The sequence below is a fragment of the Oncorhynchus keta genome, chromosome 14 (genome assembly GCF_023373465.1).
Source record: "Oncorhynchus keta strain PuntledgeMale-10-30-2019 chromosome 14, Oket_V2, whole genome shotgun sequence".
Classification (NCBI taxonomy): domain Eukaryota; kingdom Metazoa; phylum Chordata; class Actinopteri; order Salmoniformes; family Salmonidae; genus Oncorhynchus; species Oncorhynchus keta.
In genome coordinates, this window is record NC_068434.1 from 43,349,064 (window position 1) to 43,369,184 (window position 20,121).

A 20,121-nucleotide genomic window follows, 5' to 3' on the forward strand; every position below is an offset into this window, starting at 1 on the left:
TATGCTGCTTTTCGACTGTTTATTGAATTTATTTCACCTTTATTTAACCAGGTAGGCTAGTTGAGAACAAGTTCTAATTTACAACTGCGACCTGGCCAAGATAATGCAAAGCAGTGCGAAAAAACAACAACACAGTTACACATGGAATAAACTAAACATAGTCAATAATACAATATAAAAAAGTATATATACAGTGTGTGCAGATGAGGTAAGATAAGGGAGGTAAGGCAATAAATAGGCCATAGTGGCGAAATAAATACAATTTAGCAATTAAACACTGGAGTGATAGATGTGCAGAAGATGAATGTGCAAGTAGAGATACTGGGGTGCAAAGGAGAAAAACATGTATAACAGTATGGGGATGAGGTAGTTGGATGGGCTATGTACAGGTGCAGTGATCTGTGAGCTGCTCTGACAGCTGGTGCTTAAAGTTAGTGAGGGAGATATGAGTCTCCAGCTTCAGTGATTTTTGCAATTCATTCCAATCATTGGCAGCAGAGAACTGGAAGGAAAGGCGGCCAAATGAGGAATTGGCTATGGGGGTGACCAGTGAAATATACCTGCTGGAGCACGTGCTATGATTGGGTGCTGCTATGGTGACCAGTGAGCTGAATTATTTATTTTTTATTTTTTTTTATTTCACCTTTATTTAACCAGGTAGGCTAGTTGAGAACAAGTTCTCATTTGCAACTGCGACCTGGCCAAGATAAAGCATAGCAGTGTGAACAGACAACACAGATTTACACATGGAGTAAACAATTAACAAGTCAATAACACAGTAGAAAAAAAGGGGAGTCTATATACAATGTGTGCAAAAGGCATGAGGAGGTAGGCGAATAATTACAATTTTGCAGATTAACACTGGAGTGATAAATGATCAGATGGTCATGTACAGGTAGAGATATTGGTGTGCAAAAGAGCAGAAAAGTAAATAAATAAAAACAGTATGGGGATGAGGTAGGTGAAAATGGGTGGGCTATTTACCAATAGACTATGTACAGCTGCATTGATCGGTTAGCTAAAAAAAAAAAAAATATATATATATATATATATATATGCCATTTAGCAGACGCTTTTATCCAAAGCGACTTACAGTCATGTGTGCATACATTCTACGTATGGGTGGTCCCGGGAATCGAACCCACTACCCTGGCGTTACAAGCGCCATGCTCTACCAACTGTGCTCAGATAGCTGATGTTTGAAGTTGGTGAGGGAGATAAAAGTCTCCAACTTCAGCGATTTTTGCAATTCGTTCCAATCACAGGCAGCAGAGTACTGGAACGAAAGGCGGCCAAATGAGGTGTTGGCTTTAGGGATGATCAGTGAGATACACCTGCTGGAGCGCGTGCTACGGATGGGTGTTGCCATCGTGACCAGTGAACTGAGATAAGGCGGAGCTTTACCTAGCATGGACTTGTAGATGACCTGGAGCCAGTGGGTCTGGCGACGAATATGTAGCGAGGGCCAGCCGACTGGAGCATACAAGTCGCAGTGGTGGGTAGTATATGGGGCTTTGGTGACAAAACGGATGGCACTGTGATAGACTGCATCCAATTTGCTGTGTAGAGTGTTGGAGGCTATTTTGTAAATGACATCGCCGAAGTCAAGGATCGGAAGGATAGTCAGTTTTACAAGGGTATACTTGGTAGCATGAGTGAAGGATGCTTTGTTGCGAAATAGGAAGCCGGTTCTAAATTTAATTTTAAATTGGAGATGCTTAATGTGATATAACACATCAGTGTTGTACCAGACTAGAGTATACACCCGTATAATATATTAGGATAATTGTGTTTCCATAGCCAGGGCTACAGTTTATAAAAGGCCACAATTTCCCGGATCCGAGGCTACAAACTTTTTCCCCCATATGTGTGCAACTTCTGCAAGCATCTCTGCTCTACAGCTCTATGCCAGTATGCAAAAGATGACAATGCATGCAATTATGGAACGGCTTTTGGGTCTTTGCTTGTCAAAAAAAATACATGTGAAATAACACAATTTGATGTGCCAAATTAGCTTGTTGACCAATCAGGACCTGGATATGACTGCACATCACGTAATAATTTAACGCGTTCATGCATTTTTTACGTAGTTATTACACATGGATTACACTATCACTCGTATTTAATCTGTCACAACCTTGTTTAACATTATCTAGTCTAAATATGGCATGATTCCACCAATTGTAACCTCTGCATAACTTTCAAAGAAATACTTTTATTTTGAAGGCAAACCCCAAATTCCACTATTGTGCCTAATCCTTATTGTGGCTAGCTTCACAACATATAACCTGGTCCGGTCGAGCCTCACTAGCCTGATAAAGCTAGCTGGCTGCTTATAACGGTAGCTTTGGGCAACAGGGTTAAGTAGCTGGCTAGCTATTTATTTTCACGAACTGAAGTTCAATTTCAATAGGCGAACAACAAGTGGCCACCTAGCTAATACTTAATTACAATGATTCCTAAATCGTTGCTAAGAATAATGAAAATGACTGCAGTTTCTACTGGTCATTGTTTTCAGGCTGGTTGTATTGGTGCTAAGCTAAAAAAACAAAAACTTTTTTTTGTAAAGTATTGGTGCTAGCTAGGTACCAAGCTAAAGCTAGCTACCCCAGAAGTTGCAGTCGAACAAATAATGCAATGCTTTAATTATAACGTTTTTTTTTCATGCGTTCGGGTACCTCAGAGCGCCCCAGGTCACCCCATGGTATTTGATGATAATTATTAAGTGGAGGTCGCTAGTTACAATGTTATCTTCAATCTAGCCTAGTTTTTAGCTATATAGCTAGCTGGTCTGCAGAGCAAACTAGCTTGACTTGCTATAAAGTTAGAGAAACAAGTTGAGGAAAAAGTAACTCAACCTGGAGTTATATATCACCTGGAACAATATATTTATCCTGTCTTGAACGAAAAGGCCAAAACATATACAATCTCTGAAGAGAGACGGGCTCTCCTCCATCTTGTGTTACAAACACTACACGTCTAAACCCAGATTCTTATTGACAATTATGGCCAAACTCCACCCTATGGAACTCACAGTCAGATGTGATATAGCCTGGATTCGAACCAGGGACTGTTAACTCTTGCACTGAGAGATACAGTGCCTCAGACCGTTGCGCCACTCGGGAGTCCAACATCGCGAAACTTTTTGGAACGCTTGCAAAATAGACCAAACAGACCAGGTCAAGGTCAAGTCAGTGAGAGAAGTGAAACATTCTTCCTTAGTTTTTCATTTTCTCAAATCTAAAGGCACAACCTTGATTCGAGCCAATGTCTTAAGTAGTTGAACATGTTATTACTCCAACCCAGTGAAGTACTTAAGTAAAAATACTTTAAAGTAGTTTTTGGGGGTATCTGTACATTACTATTAAAATGCTTGACAACTTTTACTTTCACTCCACTACATTCCTAAAGAAAATAATGTACTTTTTACTCAATACATTATCCCTGACACCCAAAAGTACTTATTAGGCTAAGTATATTTAAAACCAAACACTTAGACTTTACTAAATCAGTATTTTGGGTGACTTTCACTTTTACTTCAGTTATTTTCTATTAAGGTATCTTTACTTTTATTCAAGTATGACAACTGGGACCTTTTTCCACCACTGCTCCAACCTCATAAAAGTCACAAACTGAAACGTTTTAATTTTCGTCAAAAAACAACTTAATGTCGAAGCAGTGCCTTTGATTTGACCTGCACACCCACACACAGTTCGGCGCAAGACGTCCATTAGCCATTTTTTGGGGACCCAATTCGAAACTCTCTTTGACCTCCATACAAAAACTCCTTGATCGGTGGGCGAAACAACAAAAAACGCCACCTGCTGGAGGGAAACAGATTTTCAGTCGAGTTGGGCCTCTTCCTCTTTTGTTCCTCCATTCATCGCCCGATGGGATTCCTATATCTTTAACTAATATCTCCGATGGGGCTGAATGTGGAGACACACATATTGTACAATATGAGGAGGAAATTGTAATCATAATAAAGCTTTCCAGTTTCACTGATTCACCACTCACCCACTGGAGATGACTGATGCCATTGTCAAAAGCCTCTTGCTTGTTTTACTTTGCTTTACTTTGTAAAACAAGGCTGTTCACTTAATAGGCCTATTTGAAAGTTGATAACAAATTTGGTAGCCAACAAGCAGATTAGTTTTCTCTTTTCAGCAGGAGCCATTTGCTTTCCAATCTGTGTTTTCCCGCGATTGGGTGGTGAATGAAGAAAAATTGAAGTTATTTGTTCTTTTGTTTTTTGATATGGAGTCTCTCCCTACTCAAGTGCAGTTAGGGTATAGTAACTACAGAGTCCGAGCTTTTATCCCAAGACCAATACAGTGTGATCATTGCAAAGCTTTTGGTCATGTTTCAAGTGTTTGCAGAAGGGGGAAGCTGAGATGTCCAAGTTGTGAAAAAGAAAATAGTATGTGTTATAAAAGTGATGAAAATGTGACAGACACGTCTTTCGAATGCCCCACAAGGGTGAAATAGAATGAGGTGGCCAAAGTCAGGGCTATCCAGTGCATATCATATGAAGCAGCTATTAAAAGGGTTGAGGGTTTGGTGGTGGATAGGCCTTCACTGCAGGCTGCAGAGGTTGCCTTTCACCAGCAGGACCCTGACATTTTAAAGGTGAAGAAGGTGCACTTTGTGACCTTTATAACTATGGTGATAAATAGCTCTGCCAAGGCGGAAAGAAGGTCCAGGAAGATAGAAATCATTGTGGAAGCGGCAGAGCAGTTCCTTGGGCTGAAAGATTTCTCGGTGAAGGAGTTAAATGAAATATTGTCACAAACTGTACAACCCTCTCAGGCCCTAGAGCCTGAGGAGGGAGCTATAGAGCGTTGAAAGAAGGAAGTGGGAGTTTTGTTTTATTAATGTACTATCTTTATTTGGCTGGATTAAGTTAGTTTCCCTATCACATATGGATTTACTTTTTACCTTGTTTTGGTTTCAACCCGTCAAGTTGGTTGTAGTCCCGGCATTAAAACCCACAGAAGAAGGACAGATGTCTAAATTATAGGCCTACTCCTGGTGTAGTCTTCTGATTTATTTAATTTCTTTCTGAACAGACAACAGTACTTCTATAACTTTGGCAAATGTATTTCAATTCATCAGGGGTGCTGCCGCATCTCCAGCACCTTCCCCGCATCTATGATTTTTTAAATTGAACCTTTATTTAACTAGGCAAGTCAGTTAAGAACAAATTCTCATTTGATCACAGCCAGTTGTGATATAGATCGGGATCAAGCCAGGGTCTGTAGTGACGCCTCTAGCACTGAGATGCAGTTCCTTAGACAGCTGCACCACTCGTGAGCCCTTCTATAGGTGCAACGCTGGAGAGATGGTAGTTGGCTCGTCTATCAGAGCAGAGAGATCATAGAAAGTGAATCATGAATGTCATTCTAGTTATGTGAGAGATTCAAGCGTGATTCGCTCTCTCACCACAGTAATGGCCATGCATTGGTCTATAGGCTACACTGTTGCGCAAACCATAAACTGGGCAGGCCTAACGCCTCTATGCGCAAAATATTACTCTGCATAATCTGGATATGTGGGCAACAAAAGTTCAACATTCACCTTCTGCTACCATTTATGTCAAGCAGTTTACGCATACAATTTGATGCATATGTTCGATAAATCCAAAGTATGCACAACACAAAATGCACTGCAATTGCCTCTGCAACGCAATGCTGTAAGGCAAACGCAGCGTTCCATTGGAAATGCATGTATTTCTGGTGTACCAAAACGCAAGAATCCTGTCTGTGTAATCGAGTCGTTACTCGAATCAATTCATAGAATATTAGGCAAGTTTTCACATGACGTTTTTTTTTAGGTGTCAGGAGGATTACAGAGGAGGCAACTTGAATTAACTCAGAATTTTTTAAATCAAATGTTTACATTTACAAACGGTGACAATTATTTTTCATGCCAAGGGAGGTATCGAATCCTGGCAAATGGGTTCCGGAACGAAACAGTCCTAAATTGAGAGGTGCGGATCCGGCTCAAATTAAGCACCGATTACAACTACGTTCCACAATTTTATTTCCAATTGTCATTCGCTACCCCCTTTTATACACAGTTCAGTCCAAAGTTGACTACATCACGGATTGGTCACACTGGGCAAAGACTGACATTTGGCTCCACCAATAACAGATTGTAAAATCGCGTTTTTGTCGTCTTCCTCTCCCTGCATTTATTTAGTCCGGAAGTGTTTTCTTTGGAGTCCAAAACACCATAAAGAATATTTTACCTGAATTGTTGCCAATTTCACATTATTGTGCCCTGAAATTTTAACGCTATACCCGTCCGTGTGTTGCACGCGTGGATTATGAGAGCACCATTCGGAGGGGGGAGCACAGCGTGAACTGGTGAGCAGCAATACAATGTAGCTAGAAGCTAGCTATGCATCCTCAGCTAGTATCCGTGTTGCTAACTAGCTATCTATCTAAAAACCCAGCTGATCTAGCCACTGTTTTACCACAAGCTACTATCCCGTAGTCTAACCATGTAACCTATTGCTGGATATGTATTATTTAACAAGTTATTTTCATTTTCTATAAAGCAACAGTAATAGCTTGCTTGCTATTCTTCCATTTTAAACCCCAGGCTAAGTGTTTTACATGACAAGTCAGTTGTAAAAGGCAGGCACTTTAATGATACACATTGTTGCAAAAAAGCATAGGAGTCAAAAACCTGCTTGCGCCATGTCAATGGTAATGCAAATAAACCCACAATGGATATAATTGAGTAAGGTATATCGCAATATATATACCAATGATTTAAGGCTGAGGGAAGGTAAAGTTTATTCTGATTAATTCGTTTACAAGTCTTCCGTGCTACGTTACAATTTAATCTCTGCTCTCGCAAAAGTTGTAGCCTCCTAGCTAGTGAAACCAATAGTTGCAGAAATCATTTTACTCACTCACTGTCTATTGGGGAGTATCATCACTGTACAAACACTAGCTAACTACCTTAAGATTAATCAAATGGGTTGTAAGGAAACATTAAGTAGCTGCTTGCCTTAATACACAACCAGTGATATTCTGGAGACCTACACTGCCCACTATTGTCACTGTCTGTGCTTGACCAATAATAGCAGCTGCTAAATGCATATACAGGAAACACTGTTGTGAGTCGAGATGGACCTTACAGTAGCGTTCTATTTCGAGGAACTGACCACCAGCTGCTCCATTATATTTAGGCACAGATAGTATCATAGTTGTCTTTGACCATGACTTGTGATGTAAGACCACACACATATAGAATAGCAGGGGGAAAGATTGTGTTACTGTCACTATTTGAAGTTCTTGAAATTCATGTAATGGCACATTTTCCTATTATGGTGATATAGTGCAGATGCTATGTTACAGTGTTGGCTTGAATGAGATCTAATGCAGGTCAGTGGAACAGTGGAATGTTTTGGAACTTGACTTGTTGTGATCATAGTGGCAGCTTGTCTTGTGCCTTAAGGCTGTCGATTGCTTTATTTAATTTGTAAGGCAAACATTTTGGTTCAGCAGCCTTCGCAAGAGTTTTGGTAACACTTTCGTAACTGCTTTTATACCTATGTGGCACTGTACCCTAATTAGCTCACACTAGTAACAACATTTGTAGTAATATGTTGTTACATAGGCTAGTACTTTGTGCATTTTGAATAAGTTAATGGACACACTCTGTGTCCAATAAGTGTTTTAACATGATTGTTCAATGACTACCTCATCTCTGTACCCCACACATACAATTATCTGTAAGGTCCCTCAGTTGAGCAGTGAATTTCAAACACCAATTCAACCACAAAGACCAGGGAGATTTTACAGTGCCTCGCAAAGAAGGGCATCTATTGCTAGATGGGTAAAAATAAGACATTGAATATCACTTTGAGCAGGGTGAAGTTATGAATTACTCTTTGGTTGGTTTATTACACCCAGTCACTACAAAGATACAGGCGTCCTTCGTAACTCATTTGCGGGAGAGGAAGGAAACCGCTCAGGAATTTCACCATGAGGTCAATGTTTATTTTAAAACAGTTATTGAGCTTAGCGGCTGTGATAGGAGAAAACTGAGGATGGATCAACAACATTGTAGTTAGTCCACAATACTAACCTAGTGTGAAAAGAAGGATGCCTGTACAGAATAAAACATATAAAAAAAACATGCATCCTGTTTGCAATAAGGCACTAAAGTAATACTGCAAAATGTGGCAAAGCAATTGAACTTTTTGTCCTGAGTAAAAAGTTATGTTTGGGGCAAATACAACACATTACTGAGTACCACTCTCCATATTTTCAAACATAGTGGTGGCTGTATCATGTTATGGGTATGCTTGTAATCGTTCAAGACCGTGTTTTTCAAGATAAAACCAGAAAGAGAATGGTGCTAAGCACATGCAAAATCCTAGAGGAAAACCTGGTTCAGTCTGCTTTCCACCAGACACCAGGAGATGAGTTCACCTTTCAGCAGGACAATAACCTTAAACTCCAGACCAAATCTTCACTGGAGTTGCTTACCAAGAAGAAAGTGAATGTTCCTGAGTAGCCGAGTTACAGTTCTGACTTAAATCTACTTGAAAAATATGGAAAGACCTGAAAATGGTTGTCTAGCAATGATAAACAACTCATTTGACAGCTTGAAGAATTTTGAAAATAAGAATGGACAGATATAGCACAATCCAGTTGTACAAAGCTCTTAAACGTACCCAGAAAGACTCACCCGCTGTAATCGCTGCCAAAGGTGCTTTTACAAAGTATTAACTAATGCGTGTGAATACTTATGTAAATTAGATATATCTGTATTTCATTTTCAGTACATTTGCTAAAATGTCTAAAAACATGTTTTTACTTTGTCATTATGGGGTATTGTGTGTAGATGGGTGAGGGAAAACAATCTTTTTAATCCAGGCTGTAACACAACAAAATGTGGAATAAGTTAAGGGGTGTGAATACTTTCTGAAGTCGTTATGTGTTGTTTTCTGCATGATTTGGTTTTTAGCTCTTAATCAATGCAAGACATATCTGGCATTTTAACTGTCATGGGCAATTCCATGGCAATGGAATTGCGCTGAGACTCAGATTTTATCATTAATATCTATTCCAAACAAAAACCATTGATTTCATAGATGAACAAACCATACAGCTTTATGCACAATGAGTACTTTAAATAAAATACACTGACAATTTGATAAAAACACATTTACTGGAAGAACTGTGCAGGTTTGGTCAAATTCATCAGTAAAATATCCCTCAGTTTGTGACCACCTTTTCCAAAAACACAGTTAAATATCTGTTACGAATTAAGATTCAAAGATTTCTGCAGAAAGAATGGGGTAACATAATTTCATCATGGGTCCCTGATCTGTACTACACAGACATGCATCATTATGGATATGAATGTTATTCTCTTCATGGTGATTTGTCCTAAATAGGTACACAAAGTTAGAAATATGCAATATCCTTTGCATATTTAAGTATTATTCTACACACTTGCTATTATTTTAATGGACTCCGCCACCAAACAAGAACAAATGTGGTTGGACCGGACTAAATCTGAACCAATCACAGACATCTATGTTTTACAAGTTTTGATATCAAAGTACAGCGCACTAGAGCTCAGTATAGTTCAGTACAGTACATTATAGTGTGCTCAAGCTCTACTGTGTACTGTACTTAACTCTACTCCACTCTATATTACTGTACAGCACAGGACTGTACTGAATTATAATGTGCTTTTCTTAACTGTACTGTACTTTGTTGTCCAAAGTTGTGAAACCTAGACCTGACCAGACCAAATCTAAACCAATCATGGACGTCTAGATGTTTGGGCCAAATGAAGGCTGGTCCAGATATCTCTGCACGTTGAAATCAAGACAAGGGCAGACTGACCAAATTTCAACTACTTTTCAACGTCCATGGACGTCCGGTGTCGGTCGGTGTTCGGTGGGTGAGGATGCCGGTTACAGTAAATGGAAAGACTGGGCTCATGGGTAGGTGTCAATACGAGCTGGGAGGGGAGACGTTAATTGAAGAGAGAGGGGAGAGAGAAGGGGAGGACGGGATGTCCAGATTTTGAAGTTCTTGCTTTGACCACCAGATGACCAAAAGGTAAATAAAAGTTATGAACTGAACATAACATGACATTGGAAGGGAGGACAGTAGCAGGAGACCCTATGAGCTGAACATAACAGTATGTCAGTGGAAGGGGGGACAGTAGCAGGAGACCCTATGAGCTGAACATAACAGTATGTCAGTGGAAGGGGGACAGTAGCAGGAGACCCTATGAGCTGAACATAACAGTATGCCAGTGGAAGGGAGGACAGTAGCAGGAGACCCTATGAGCTGAACATAACAGTATGTCAGTGGAAGGGGGACAATAGCAGGAGACCCTATGAGCTGAACATAACAGTATACCAGTGGAAGGGGGGACAGTAGCAGGAGACCCTATAAGCTGAACATAACAGTATGCCAGTGGAAGGGAGGACAGTAGTAGGAGACCCTATGAGCTGAACATAACAGTATGCCTGTGGAAGGGGGGACAGTAGCAGGAGACCCTATGAGCTGAACATAACAGTATACCAGTGGAAGGGGGGACAGTAGTAGGAGACCCTATAAGCTGAACATAACAGTATGCCAGTGGAAGGGGGGACAGTAGTAGGAGACCCTATGAGCTGAACATAACAGTATGCCAGTGGAAGGGAGGACAGTAGTAGGAGACCCTATGAGCTGAACATAACAGTATACCAGTGGAAGGGGGGACAGTAGTAGGAGACCCTATGAGCTGAACATAACAGTATGCCTGTGGAAGGGGGGACAGTAGCAGGAGACCCTATGAGCTGAACATAACAGTATGCCAGTGGAAGGGAGGACAGTAGCAGGAGACCCTATGAGCTGAACATAACAGTATGCCAGTGGAAGGGAGGACAGTAGTAGGAGACCCTATGAGCTGAACATAACAGTATACCAGTGGAAGGGAGGACAGTAGCAGGAGACCCTATGAGCTGAACATAACAGTATGCCAGTGGAAGGGAGGACAGTAGCAGGAGACCCTATGAGCTGAACATAACAGTATGCCAGTGGAAGGGAGGACAGTAGCAGGAGACCCTATGAGCTGAACATAACAGTATGCCAGTGGAAGGGAGGACAGTAGTAGGAGACCCTATGAGCTGAACATAACAGTATGCCAGTGGAAGGGAGGACAGTAGTAGGAGACCCTATGAGCTGAACATAACAGTATGCCTGTGGAAGGGGGACAGTAGTAGGAGACCCTATGAGCTGAACATAACAGTATACCAGTGGAAGGGGGGACAGTAGTAGGAGACCCTATGAGCTGAACATAACAGTATGCCTGTGGAAGGGAGGACAGTAGTAGGAGACCCTATAAGCTGAACATAACAGTATGCCTGTGGAAGGGGGGACAGTAGCAGGAGACCCTATAAGCTGAACATAACAGTATGCCAGTGGAAGGGAGGACAGTAGTAGGAGACCCTATAAGCTGAACATAACAGTATGCCTGTGGAAGGGGGGACAGTAGTAGGAGACCCTATGAGCTGAACATAACAGTATGCCAGTGGAAGGGAGGACAGTAGTAGGAGACCCTATGAGCTGAACATAACAGTATGCCTGTGGAAGGGGGGACAGTAGCAGGAGACCCTATGAGCTGAACATAACAGTATGCCTGTGGAAGGGAGGACAGTAGCAGGAGACCCTATGAGCTGAACATAACAGTATGCCTGTGGAAGGGGGACAGTAGCAGGAGACCCTATGAGCTGAACATAACAGTATGCCAGTGGAAGGGGGGACAGTAGTAGGAGACCCTATGAGCTGAACATAACAGTATACCAGTGGAAGGGGGACAGTAGCAGGAGACCCTATAAGCTGAACATAACAGTATGCCAGTGGAAGGGAGGACAGTAGTAGGAGACCCTATGAGCTGAACATAACAGTATACCAGTGGAAGGGAGGACAGAAGCAGGAGACCCTATAAGCTGAACATAACAGTATGCCTGTGGAAGGGGGACAGTAGTAGGAGACCCTATGAGCTGAACATAACAGTATGCCTGTGGAAGGGGGACAGTAGTAGGAGACCCTATGAGCTGAACATAACAGTATGCCAGTGGAAGGGAGGACAGTAGCAGGAGACCCTATGAGCTGAACATAACAGTATGCCAGTGGAAGGGGGACAGTGCAGGAGACCCTATGATGCCAGTGGAAGGGGGACAGTAGCAGGAGACCCTATGAGCTGAACATAACAGTATACCAGTGGAAGGGGGACAGTAGCAGGAGACCCTATGAGCTGAACATAACAGTATACCAGTGGAAGGGGGGACAGTAGCAGGAGACCCTATGAGCTGAACATAACAGTATGCCTGTGGAAGGGAGGACAGTAGCAGGAGACCCTATGAGCTGAACATAACAGTATACCAGTGGAAGGGGGGACAGTACCAGGAGACCCTATAAGCTGAACATAACAGTATGCCAGTGGAAGGGGGGACAGTAGTAGGAGACCCTATGAGCTGAACATAACAGTATGCCTGTGGAAGGGAGGACAGTAGTAGGAGACCCTATGAGCTGAACATAACAGTATGCCAGTGGAAGGGAGGACAGTAGTAGGAGACCCTATAAGCTGAACATAACAGTATGCCTGTGGAAGGGGGGACAGTAGCAGGAGACCCTATAAGCTGAACATAACAGTATGCCTGTGGAAGGGGGACAGTAGTAGGAGACCCTAGCTGAACATAACAGTATGCCTGTGGAAGGGGGACAGTAGCAGGAGACCCTATGAGCTGAACATAACAGTATGCCAGTGGAAGGGAGGACAGTAGCAGGAGACCCTATGAGCTGAACATAACAGTATGCCAGTGGAAGGGGGGACAGTAGCAGGAGACCCTATGAGCTGAACATAACAGTATGTCAGTGGAAGGGGGACAATAGCAGGAGACCCTATGAGCTGAACATAACAGTATACCAGTGGAAGGGGGGACAATAGCAGGAGACCCTATGAGCTGAACATAACAGTATACCAGTGGAAGGGAGGACAGTAGCAGGAGACCCTATGAGCTGAACATAACAGTATACCAGTGGAAGGGAGGACAGTAGCAGGAGACCCTATGAGCTGAACATAACAGTATGTCAGTGGAAGGGGGGACAGTAGCAGGAGACCCTATGAGCTGAACATAACAGTATGTCAGTGGAAGGGAGGACAATAGCAGGAGACCCTATGAGCTGAACATAACAGTATACCAGTGGAAGGGGGGACAGTAGCAGGAGACCCTATGAGCTGAACATAACAGTATGTCAGTGTAAGGGAGGACAATAGCAGGAGACCCTATGAGCTGAACATAACAGTATGCCTGTGGAAGGGAGGACAGTAGCAGGAGACCCTATGAGCTGAACATAACAGTATGCCTGTGGAAGGGGGGACAGTAGCAGGAGACCCTATGAGCTGAACATAACAGTATGTCAGTGGAAGGGGGGACAGTAGCAGGAGACCCTATGAGCTGAACATAACAGTATGCCTGTGGAAGGGAGGACAATAGCAGGAGACCCTATGAGCTGAACATAACAGTATGCCTGTGGAAGGGAGGACAGTACCAGGAGACCCTATGAGCTGAACATAACAGTATGCCTGTGGAAGGGGGGACAGTAGCAGGAGACCCAACTGTGGTTTGTGACTACTATTATTTCCCATTGTAGCCAATTCAATTGCAGAAATTCCGTTACTGATTTATTAACAGAATTTCAAGTTTGAATCACTTAATAATTCATAAACAAAATTAATATCAGTAAAAACATAACTAATTGATAGATCTACCAATACCTGTGCACTTTCATTATCCTCCCTCCTGATGAGGGAGAGAAATGTGAAAATATTTTAGATAAGTGGGTTTTTAGTAACGGAATTTCAAGACATAAGGCAATGTTTCTTAAACTTACAGAAGGCATAAAAAAAATCTAAACTAAATATATACTATATTATTAGCTGGCATGGGTCTTTACTTCAAAATTATTGTGTTTTGATGTATTTCCAATAACTTTAAAGACTTTCTGGTAGATATTTTTTAAGAAACACTTTCCATCTATTTGACAAGAAAACAACTATTTGCTTAATTCCTAATTTCCAGGATGGAATATGTTTGAAACATGTATATGCCTTAATTTCTCGAAACAGACTCTTAGCTTTCATTTTTATTTGACATGCTCCTATGAACTTCATATTGGTGCTCATGGGTCCATTTACATGGAAATGACATGTGTAATTCTATTATTTTATGTCCTACTTTCTTCCCTTACCCAGAGTCTCCGTGAGTCATCTATATGGGCCATCTTCTCTCGAAAAATGGTTACCGCCTGAACAAGAGGACACGCAAGCTGCACCACAGGAAGAAGAAGAAGAGGAACTGCTTCCTGCAGGGGCCCTGCATGCTCTGCTTCATCGTCCACGGCAACAGCGGGGGCCTCGACGACGACGACAGCGACCAATTGGAGACCGGGGTCAACGGCGGAGGCAGAGGACGTTGTCACAGCAACGCAGGTGGTACCGGAATCGGAAGCACCTCAAAGCTCGCGGGGCGGTACGCTGCTCTCACTTCCCCTGAGGACTGTGCCAAGTTCCTGCTGTCGCCAAGGGAACTAGCCATCTGGGAGGGCCAAGGGAGGAGTCTACTGTCGGCCGTGCCGGCTAAGTTGATTCCACCGCCAGCGCTGTTCCGGAGTGCAGGGATTCCAGTGCCCATAGCTGTGGCTGTTTCTGTGCCTGGTAGTGCCAGTGACTACGCTGAGATGGTGAGAAACTAGAAAGGGTTTATTCCTAGTGCTGCTGAGTTAATTGTTTAATTCATGTCATTGATTGGCCAGAGTCCACTCACTTGATGTCCCAGGTTTGAATCAGTCCCTGATTTCAGAAGGGAAGGATAAATCAACAGACACTATCTGAACAGTTTGCTCCCGTACCGTACACTTCCTGGTATCTCTTCTGATGTCATCTCTGTCGAATCCCTTTCCATGTGGTTCTCTGTGATCTGTGTCTGATCCTTGTTTCTTTCCTCCAAGGTGTGTAAGAGGAAGTGTGCGGAGGTGCAGAGGTGCACACCCTGTAAGCAGCCGCGATGTGCCTTCCCTGTCCCTGAGGGAGGTGTGGAGGATGGAGGAGGAGGAGGAGGAAGTGGGGATGCCTCCTCTAACTCCGGGACTGGACACTGCCACCTCTGCCCCCTGCCCTCATCCTCTTCCTCCTCATCCTCGTCTGTCGAGGGCTGCTGTGGGATGGCGCTCCATGGTGATCCGCTGCCCCAGAGTTCTGACTCCTCCCCCTGCTGTCTGCATCACCTTGACGACTGCCAGGGGAGAGGCAGTGACGTGATTGACACATCCAGCATCAACCGCCTCCCCTCCTCCATCCTGCTTAAGGTCAGAGGTCACCACTAGAGTGCAGTTCATTTGGGAGGCCTGATTGGATGCTTTCAAAGGCTTTTATTCTAACTGAAGCTAACTGAAATGGGCTGGATGTAGCCTGGGTACCGGTCTGTTTAGCTCCACTGCTTGTACTCTTGTGTTATTGCCAAACAACAGGCTGGATACACAACCTGTTAATGTGTTTTCTGTTCCTCTCAGGTGTTCTCCCACCTGTCGGTGAAAGAGCGCTGTCTGTGTGCCTCGCTGGTCTGTAAGTACTGGAGGGACCTCTGCTTAGACTTCCAGTTCTGGAAGCAAATTGACCTCAGTGGCCTACAACAAGTGAGTACAACATTTGAAACATTTTATAGTAACATTTTAATTTCAAATATAAACGCAACATGCAACAATTTCAAAGATTTGACCGAGTTACAGTTCATATAAGGAAATCAGTCAATTGAAATTAATTAATTAGGCCCTAATCTATGGATTTCACGTGACTGGGCAGGGGTGCAGCCATGAGTGGGCCTGGTAAGGCATTGGCCTACCCAAAGTGGAGTCAAGCTCACAAAAGGGCTTTATTACAGACAGAATATGGAACATTTCTGGGATATTTTATTTAATCTCATGAAAAATGGGACCAACACTTTACATGTTGTGTGTATATATTTTCTTTATTGTTCATTGTTCACCCACACCCCCCTCAGGTAAATGATGACCTCCTGGTGAAGATAGCGTCTCGGAGGCAGAATGTGACGGAGTTAAACATCTCTGACTGTCGTGGCGTGCAGGACCACGGTGTGTGTTCCCTGGCGGCCCACTGCCCGGGCCTTCAGAGGTACACAGCTTACCGCTGTAAACAGCTGAGTGACCTGTCCCTCAGCTCCCTGGCCTCACACTGTCCTCTGCTGGCCAAGGTCCATGTTGGAAACCAGGACAAACTGACAGACGACGCACTCAAAAAGGTGCTTTCTCTCTCTCTCTCTCTCTCTCTCTCTCTCTCTCTCTCTCTCTCTCTCTCTCTCTCTCTCTCTCTCTCTCTCTCTCTCTCTCTCTCTCTCTCTCTCTCTCTCTCTCTCTCTCTCTCTCTCTCTCTCTCTCTCTCTCTCTCTCTCTCTCTCTCTCTCTCTCTCTCTCTCTCTCTCTCTCTCTCTCTCTCTCTCTCTCTCTCTCTCTCTCTCTCTCTCTCTCTCTCTCTCTCTCTCTCTCTCTCTCTCTCTCTCTCTCTCTCTCTTCCTTCATCTCCCCTCTCTCTCCATCTGTCCTCCCCTTTTCTCCCTCTACTTAATCCATCAATCTGATGCATTAACACTTTGTACAATGCATTTATAACATGGTTATCAGGCAGACGGAGTGCGTCGTCTATAACCCTTCTCTCCCCCTCTCTCTTGTGTCCCTAGTTAGGAGAACACAGTTCAGAGTTGAAGGACATCCACCTGGGCCAGTGCTACAGTATTACTGATGAGGGAATGGTGGCTCTGTCCAAGGGATGTCCCAAGCTGCAGAGAATCTACATGCAGGAGAACAAACTGGTGAGTACCCTACCCAGTTCTTAGGCTACAACACAATGTTCCCATTGACACCTGTTGGACTGCAAAACAAGGTAAGAGGGCCCGCCCTGTCTCTGTAGTGTTAGGGGAAACGCTGCCTACATGTTTGACTTTAAATCTAGGGAGGGGAAAGGAAAGGGAAGGGAATGGGGGGGGGGTGGATCACACACACACACTGTCTGTCTGGTGCCCTGAAGGCTACTAGAGGACCGTTGAGTGGCGTCTCTGTAATGTGAAACAGCCTAGGTGAGTGATGTGTGTGTGTTGGATAGAGGGGTTGTGGTGTATTTTCTTGCTGTTGGCATCGAAGGATCATGATCCATCTGTTTCAAATGAAAGGCAAATCCCAAATTCCAAGTCAAATCTGTTGAAAACATGCGAAGAGGCTTAGGCTGAAGGAGAGGACTGCATGCATTTTTGGTTGTGTAGGTTTGATTTCTCGAAGTATGCTTGTTGTGTGTCTGCTGGTGGTGCCGGGGTGTTTTGGGGACAGTCCCTGTTAGAGTGCAATGTTAGAATGGCCCAAGTCCTCCAACACAGGGGGTCTGCACTTACACAACAAAATAAAGATGGATATTCTGCACCCCTTGGTTTATGTGCCACCTGGCAATACCAGCTATAATAATAATAATAATAATAATATATGCCATTTATCAGACGCTTTTATCCAAAGCGACTTACAGTCATGTGTGCATACATTCTATGTATGGGTGGTCCCGGGGATCGAACCCACTACCCTGGCGTTACAAGCGCCATGCTCTACCAACTGAGCTACAGAAGGACCACAATATACTATTAATACTCCACACACGCACACACGCACGCACGCACGCACGCACGCACGCACGCACGCACGCACGCACGCACGCACGCACGCACGCACACACACACACACACACACACACACACACAGGCACACACACACACACACACACACACACACACACACACACACACACACACACACACACACACACACACACACACACACACACACACACACACACACACACACACACACACACACACACACACTGGCTGGGGTCCTTGAGCTAAATCTGGATTTCCATCTCATTCCCTCCTGATTCCAGGAATCTCCCAACCAGATATTCTGTAAAAACCTGAGAATTTGGGAAAAATGATCGGAACTTTGCATTTCTGGTTGTGGTGGAATCTTGTTCATTTTAGTTGGGTGTCTGTGTTGTACCAGTAGTCACTGGTTCTGACAGCGGCCTGCTAACACTAGAACACTGCAGTGAGACAGCTCGTCGGCGGTTGAACACACATTTTGGCTTGTGTTCATGTTCTGCAGGGGATTTGGATGTCCTGACAACCCGGATCTCTGGCTTTGAAAGCCTGTTGGATATTTGAAGTGTGTCCACTCCTTTCCTAAATTAGCTTATCAAAAAGCCTCAGTGACTAGAATGCTTGATGACTGTCTATTGTATAAGGGCAATTCCATGGTAATGGAATTACACTAAAATAGATGTTTTTTTTCCCCCTTTAAAATGTATCCAAAACAAAAACCATTGATTTCAAAGTTGAACAAACCACAGAACTTTATGTCCAACAGTGGAGGCTGCTGAAGGGAGGACTGTTCATAGTAATGGCTGGAATGGAGTCACTGGAATGGTATCAACCAATGGAATCCACATTTTTGAGCCGTCCTCCCCTCAGCAGCCTCCACGGAAGCACAAGTACTACTTTTAACAATTTCCACTGAAAAGTTTACAGAAACGCATTCATAGGAAAAACTGTGCAGATTGAAAGTTTGGTAACTATGGTTAAACTAAGGGAGATTTTACCCAAATTCTATTCCTGAACTTGGCATCACCACAGTTTTTCCAGTACATTGTGTTTATTTTTTTTGTTGCTGTGTAAATTATTCACGGTAGTAATTGTGCATAGAGTTGTATGGTTTGTTAAACTTTTTGAAATCAATGGTTTTTGATTGGCATACATTTTAAAGTGCGAAATCGGAGTCTCAGCGTAATTCCACGACCGTGGAATTGCCCATAACCCACCCAGTTTGACATGTCTCCCCCAGTGATGCACTTATTCCCCACTGTGATTGTTGAACGATCCCTGACAGTACCTTCCCTTCACCACTAGAGGTCAGTGGTACTTCACTATTGAGCGTGGCCTGCCAAGGTTGCCGTAGCTAGATAAAGTGGGCTCTTTTTAATAATAAAGCCATAGAGGCTGGCTAGAATCCTCTACATTTGTCACTTCCATGAAAGGCTTCTCTGGATTTGTATGCATTGAAATGTGCAAAGGAGTTCTGTTTCCAAGTGTATTGAATAGCATTATATCATAATCCGCCCTCTTTATTCTCGAGCCTAATGGCTTGGTCTTCTTTTCCTCAAAATGTTTCTCTCTCCTCTGAGTGATTATGGTCCTGATGAATTAGTCCACTTAAAGTTATTAACAATGGCTCAGTCTGTTAAAATGCCGTTCATCATCTGAATAGTTATGAAAATAGCGATTATAGCGAGGTGAGCGATTCATTTAGGTGCTAATGATATTTCAACGCGGCAGTATCAGTTTCAGACAGTCATTTTTCAGACGTGAGATTGCGTGAAGTTTTTCTGGCTTCCTCTTCATATCATGCCGTCGGAAAAATGGGTGGTGAATATTTTTAGGAGTTGTTATGTCTAGCCGCTCTCATTGCTTTGGCCTGATATTGTCATTAAGTTTGCCTGATATTAAGGACAGGAACACTTTCCACCCTCTCTCCTCTCCGTAGAGGATTCTCATTCTCTCACAGCGTTGCCTGCTAGAGTTTCTCTCCCCAACTGTTTTGAGGAATCAAATGCAATAGCTCGATAAGTAATTCCCTTTTCTAATTGGACATGTTGGACCAGATTAAAGAATTGATTTAATCTCTGTAAGAAGGGAAAGTGGGCAAAATTGTGATTTGTTTACAGTTGTCTTGTAGGCCTAAGGAGTAATCTCTATATCTCGGGATTTGAATTTGGCTGCTGGTTTTCATGTTTTCTCCTGTGTTTAGTTCGAAAACATAAATTAACTATTTTACATTTACAGACTTTTAGTGTGAGACTGAGGATAAAGATATTTTGACTAAGTCATATGTGCCCTACGGAATCTAGCTTATGAAGTGTTTTTAATGAGTGGATTTAGTTGACTGCTTAAAAACAAGTCTTGTTTCCTAGTGGAAAATTTCTTAT

At 43.2% G+C, this 20,121-nt stretch overlaps 1 protein-coding gene across 2 annotated transcripts in view; it reads left to right on the forward strand.

Annotated features, from left to right (window-relative positions):
* Positions 1-6,121: 6,121 nt before the first annotated feature.
* The window catches only part of LOC118393484 (F-box/LRR-repeat protein 17-like), a 331,937-nt gene continuing 317,937 nt past the window's right edge, over positions 6,122-20,121 (forward strand). Inside the window, exons 1-7 of one of the 2 annotated variants that reach the window (XM_052461810.1) lie at positions 6,122-6,368; positions 9,757-9,979; positions 14,287-14,774; positions 15,042-15,398; positions 15,603-15,725; positions 16,091-16,348; positions 16,784-16,915. In XM_052461810.1, coding sequence (XP_052317770.1) covers positions 14,307-14,774; positions 15,042-15,398; positions 15,603-15,725; positions 16,091-16,348; positions 16,784-16,915 — 1,338 coding nt within the window. In that variant the 5' untranslated portion in view covers positions 6,122-6,368; positions 9,757-9,979; positions 14,287-14,306. The remainder of the gene's footprint in view (positions 6,369-9,756; positions 9,980-14,286; positions 14,775-15,041; positions 15,399-15,602; positions 15,726-16,090; positions 16,349-16,783; positions 16,916-20,121) is intronic. The other variant, XM_052461809.1, reaches the window with a different exon arrangement.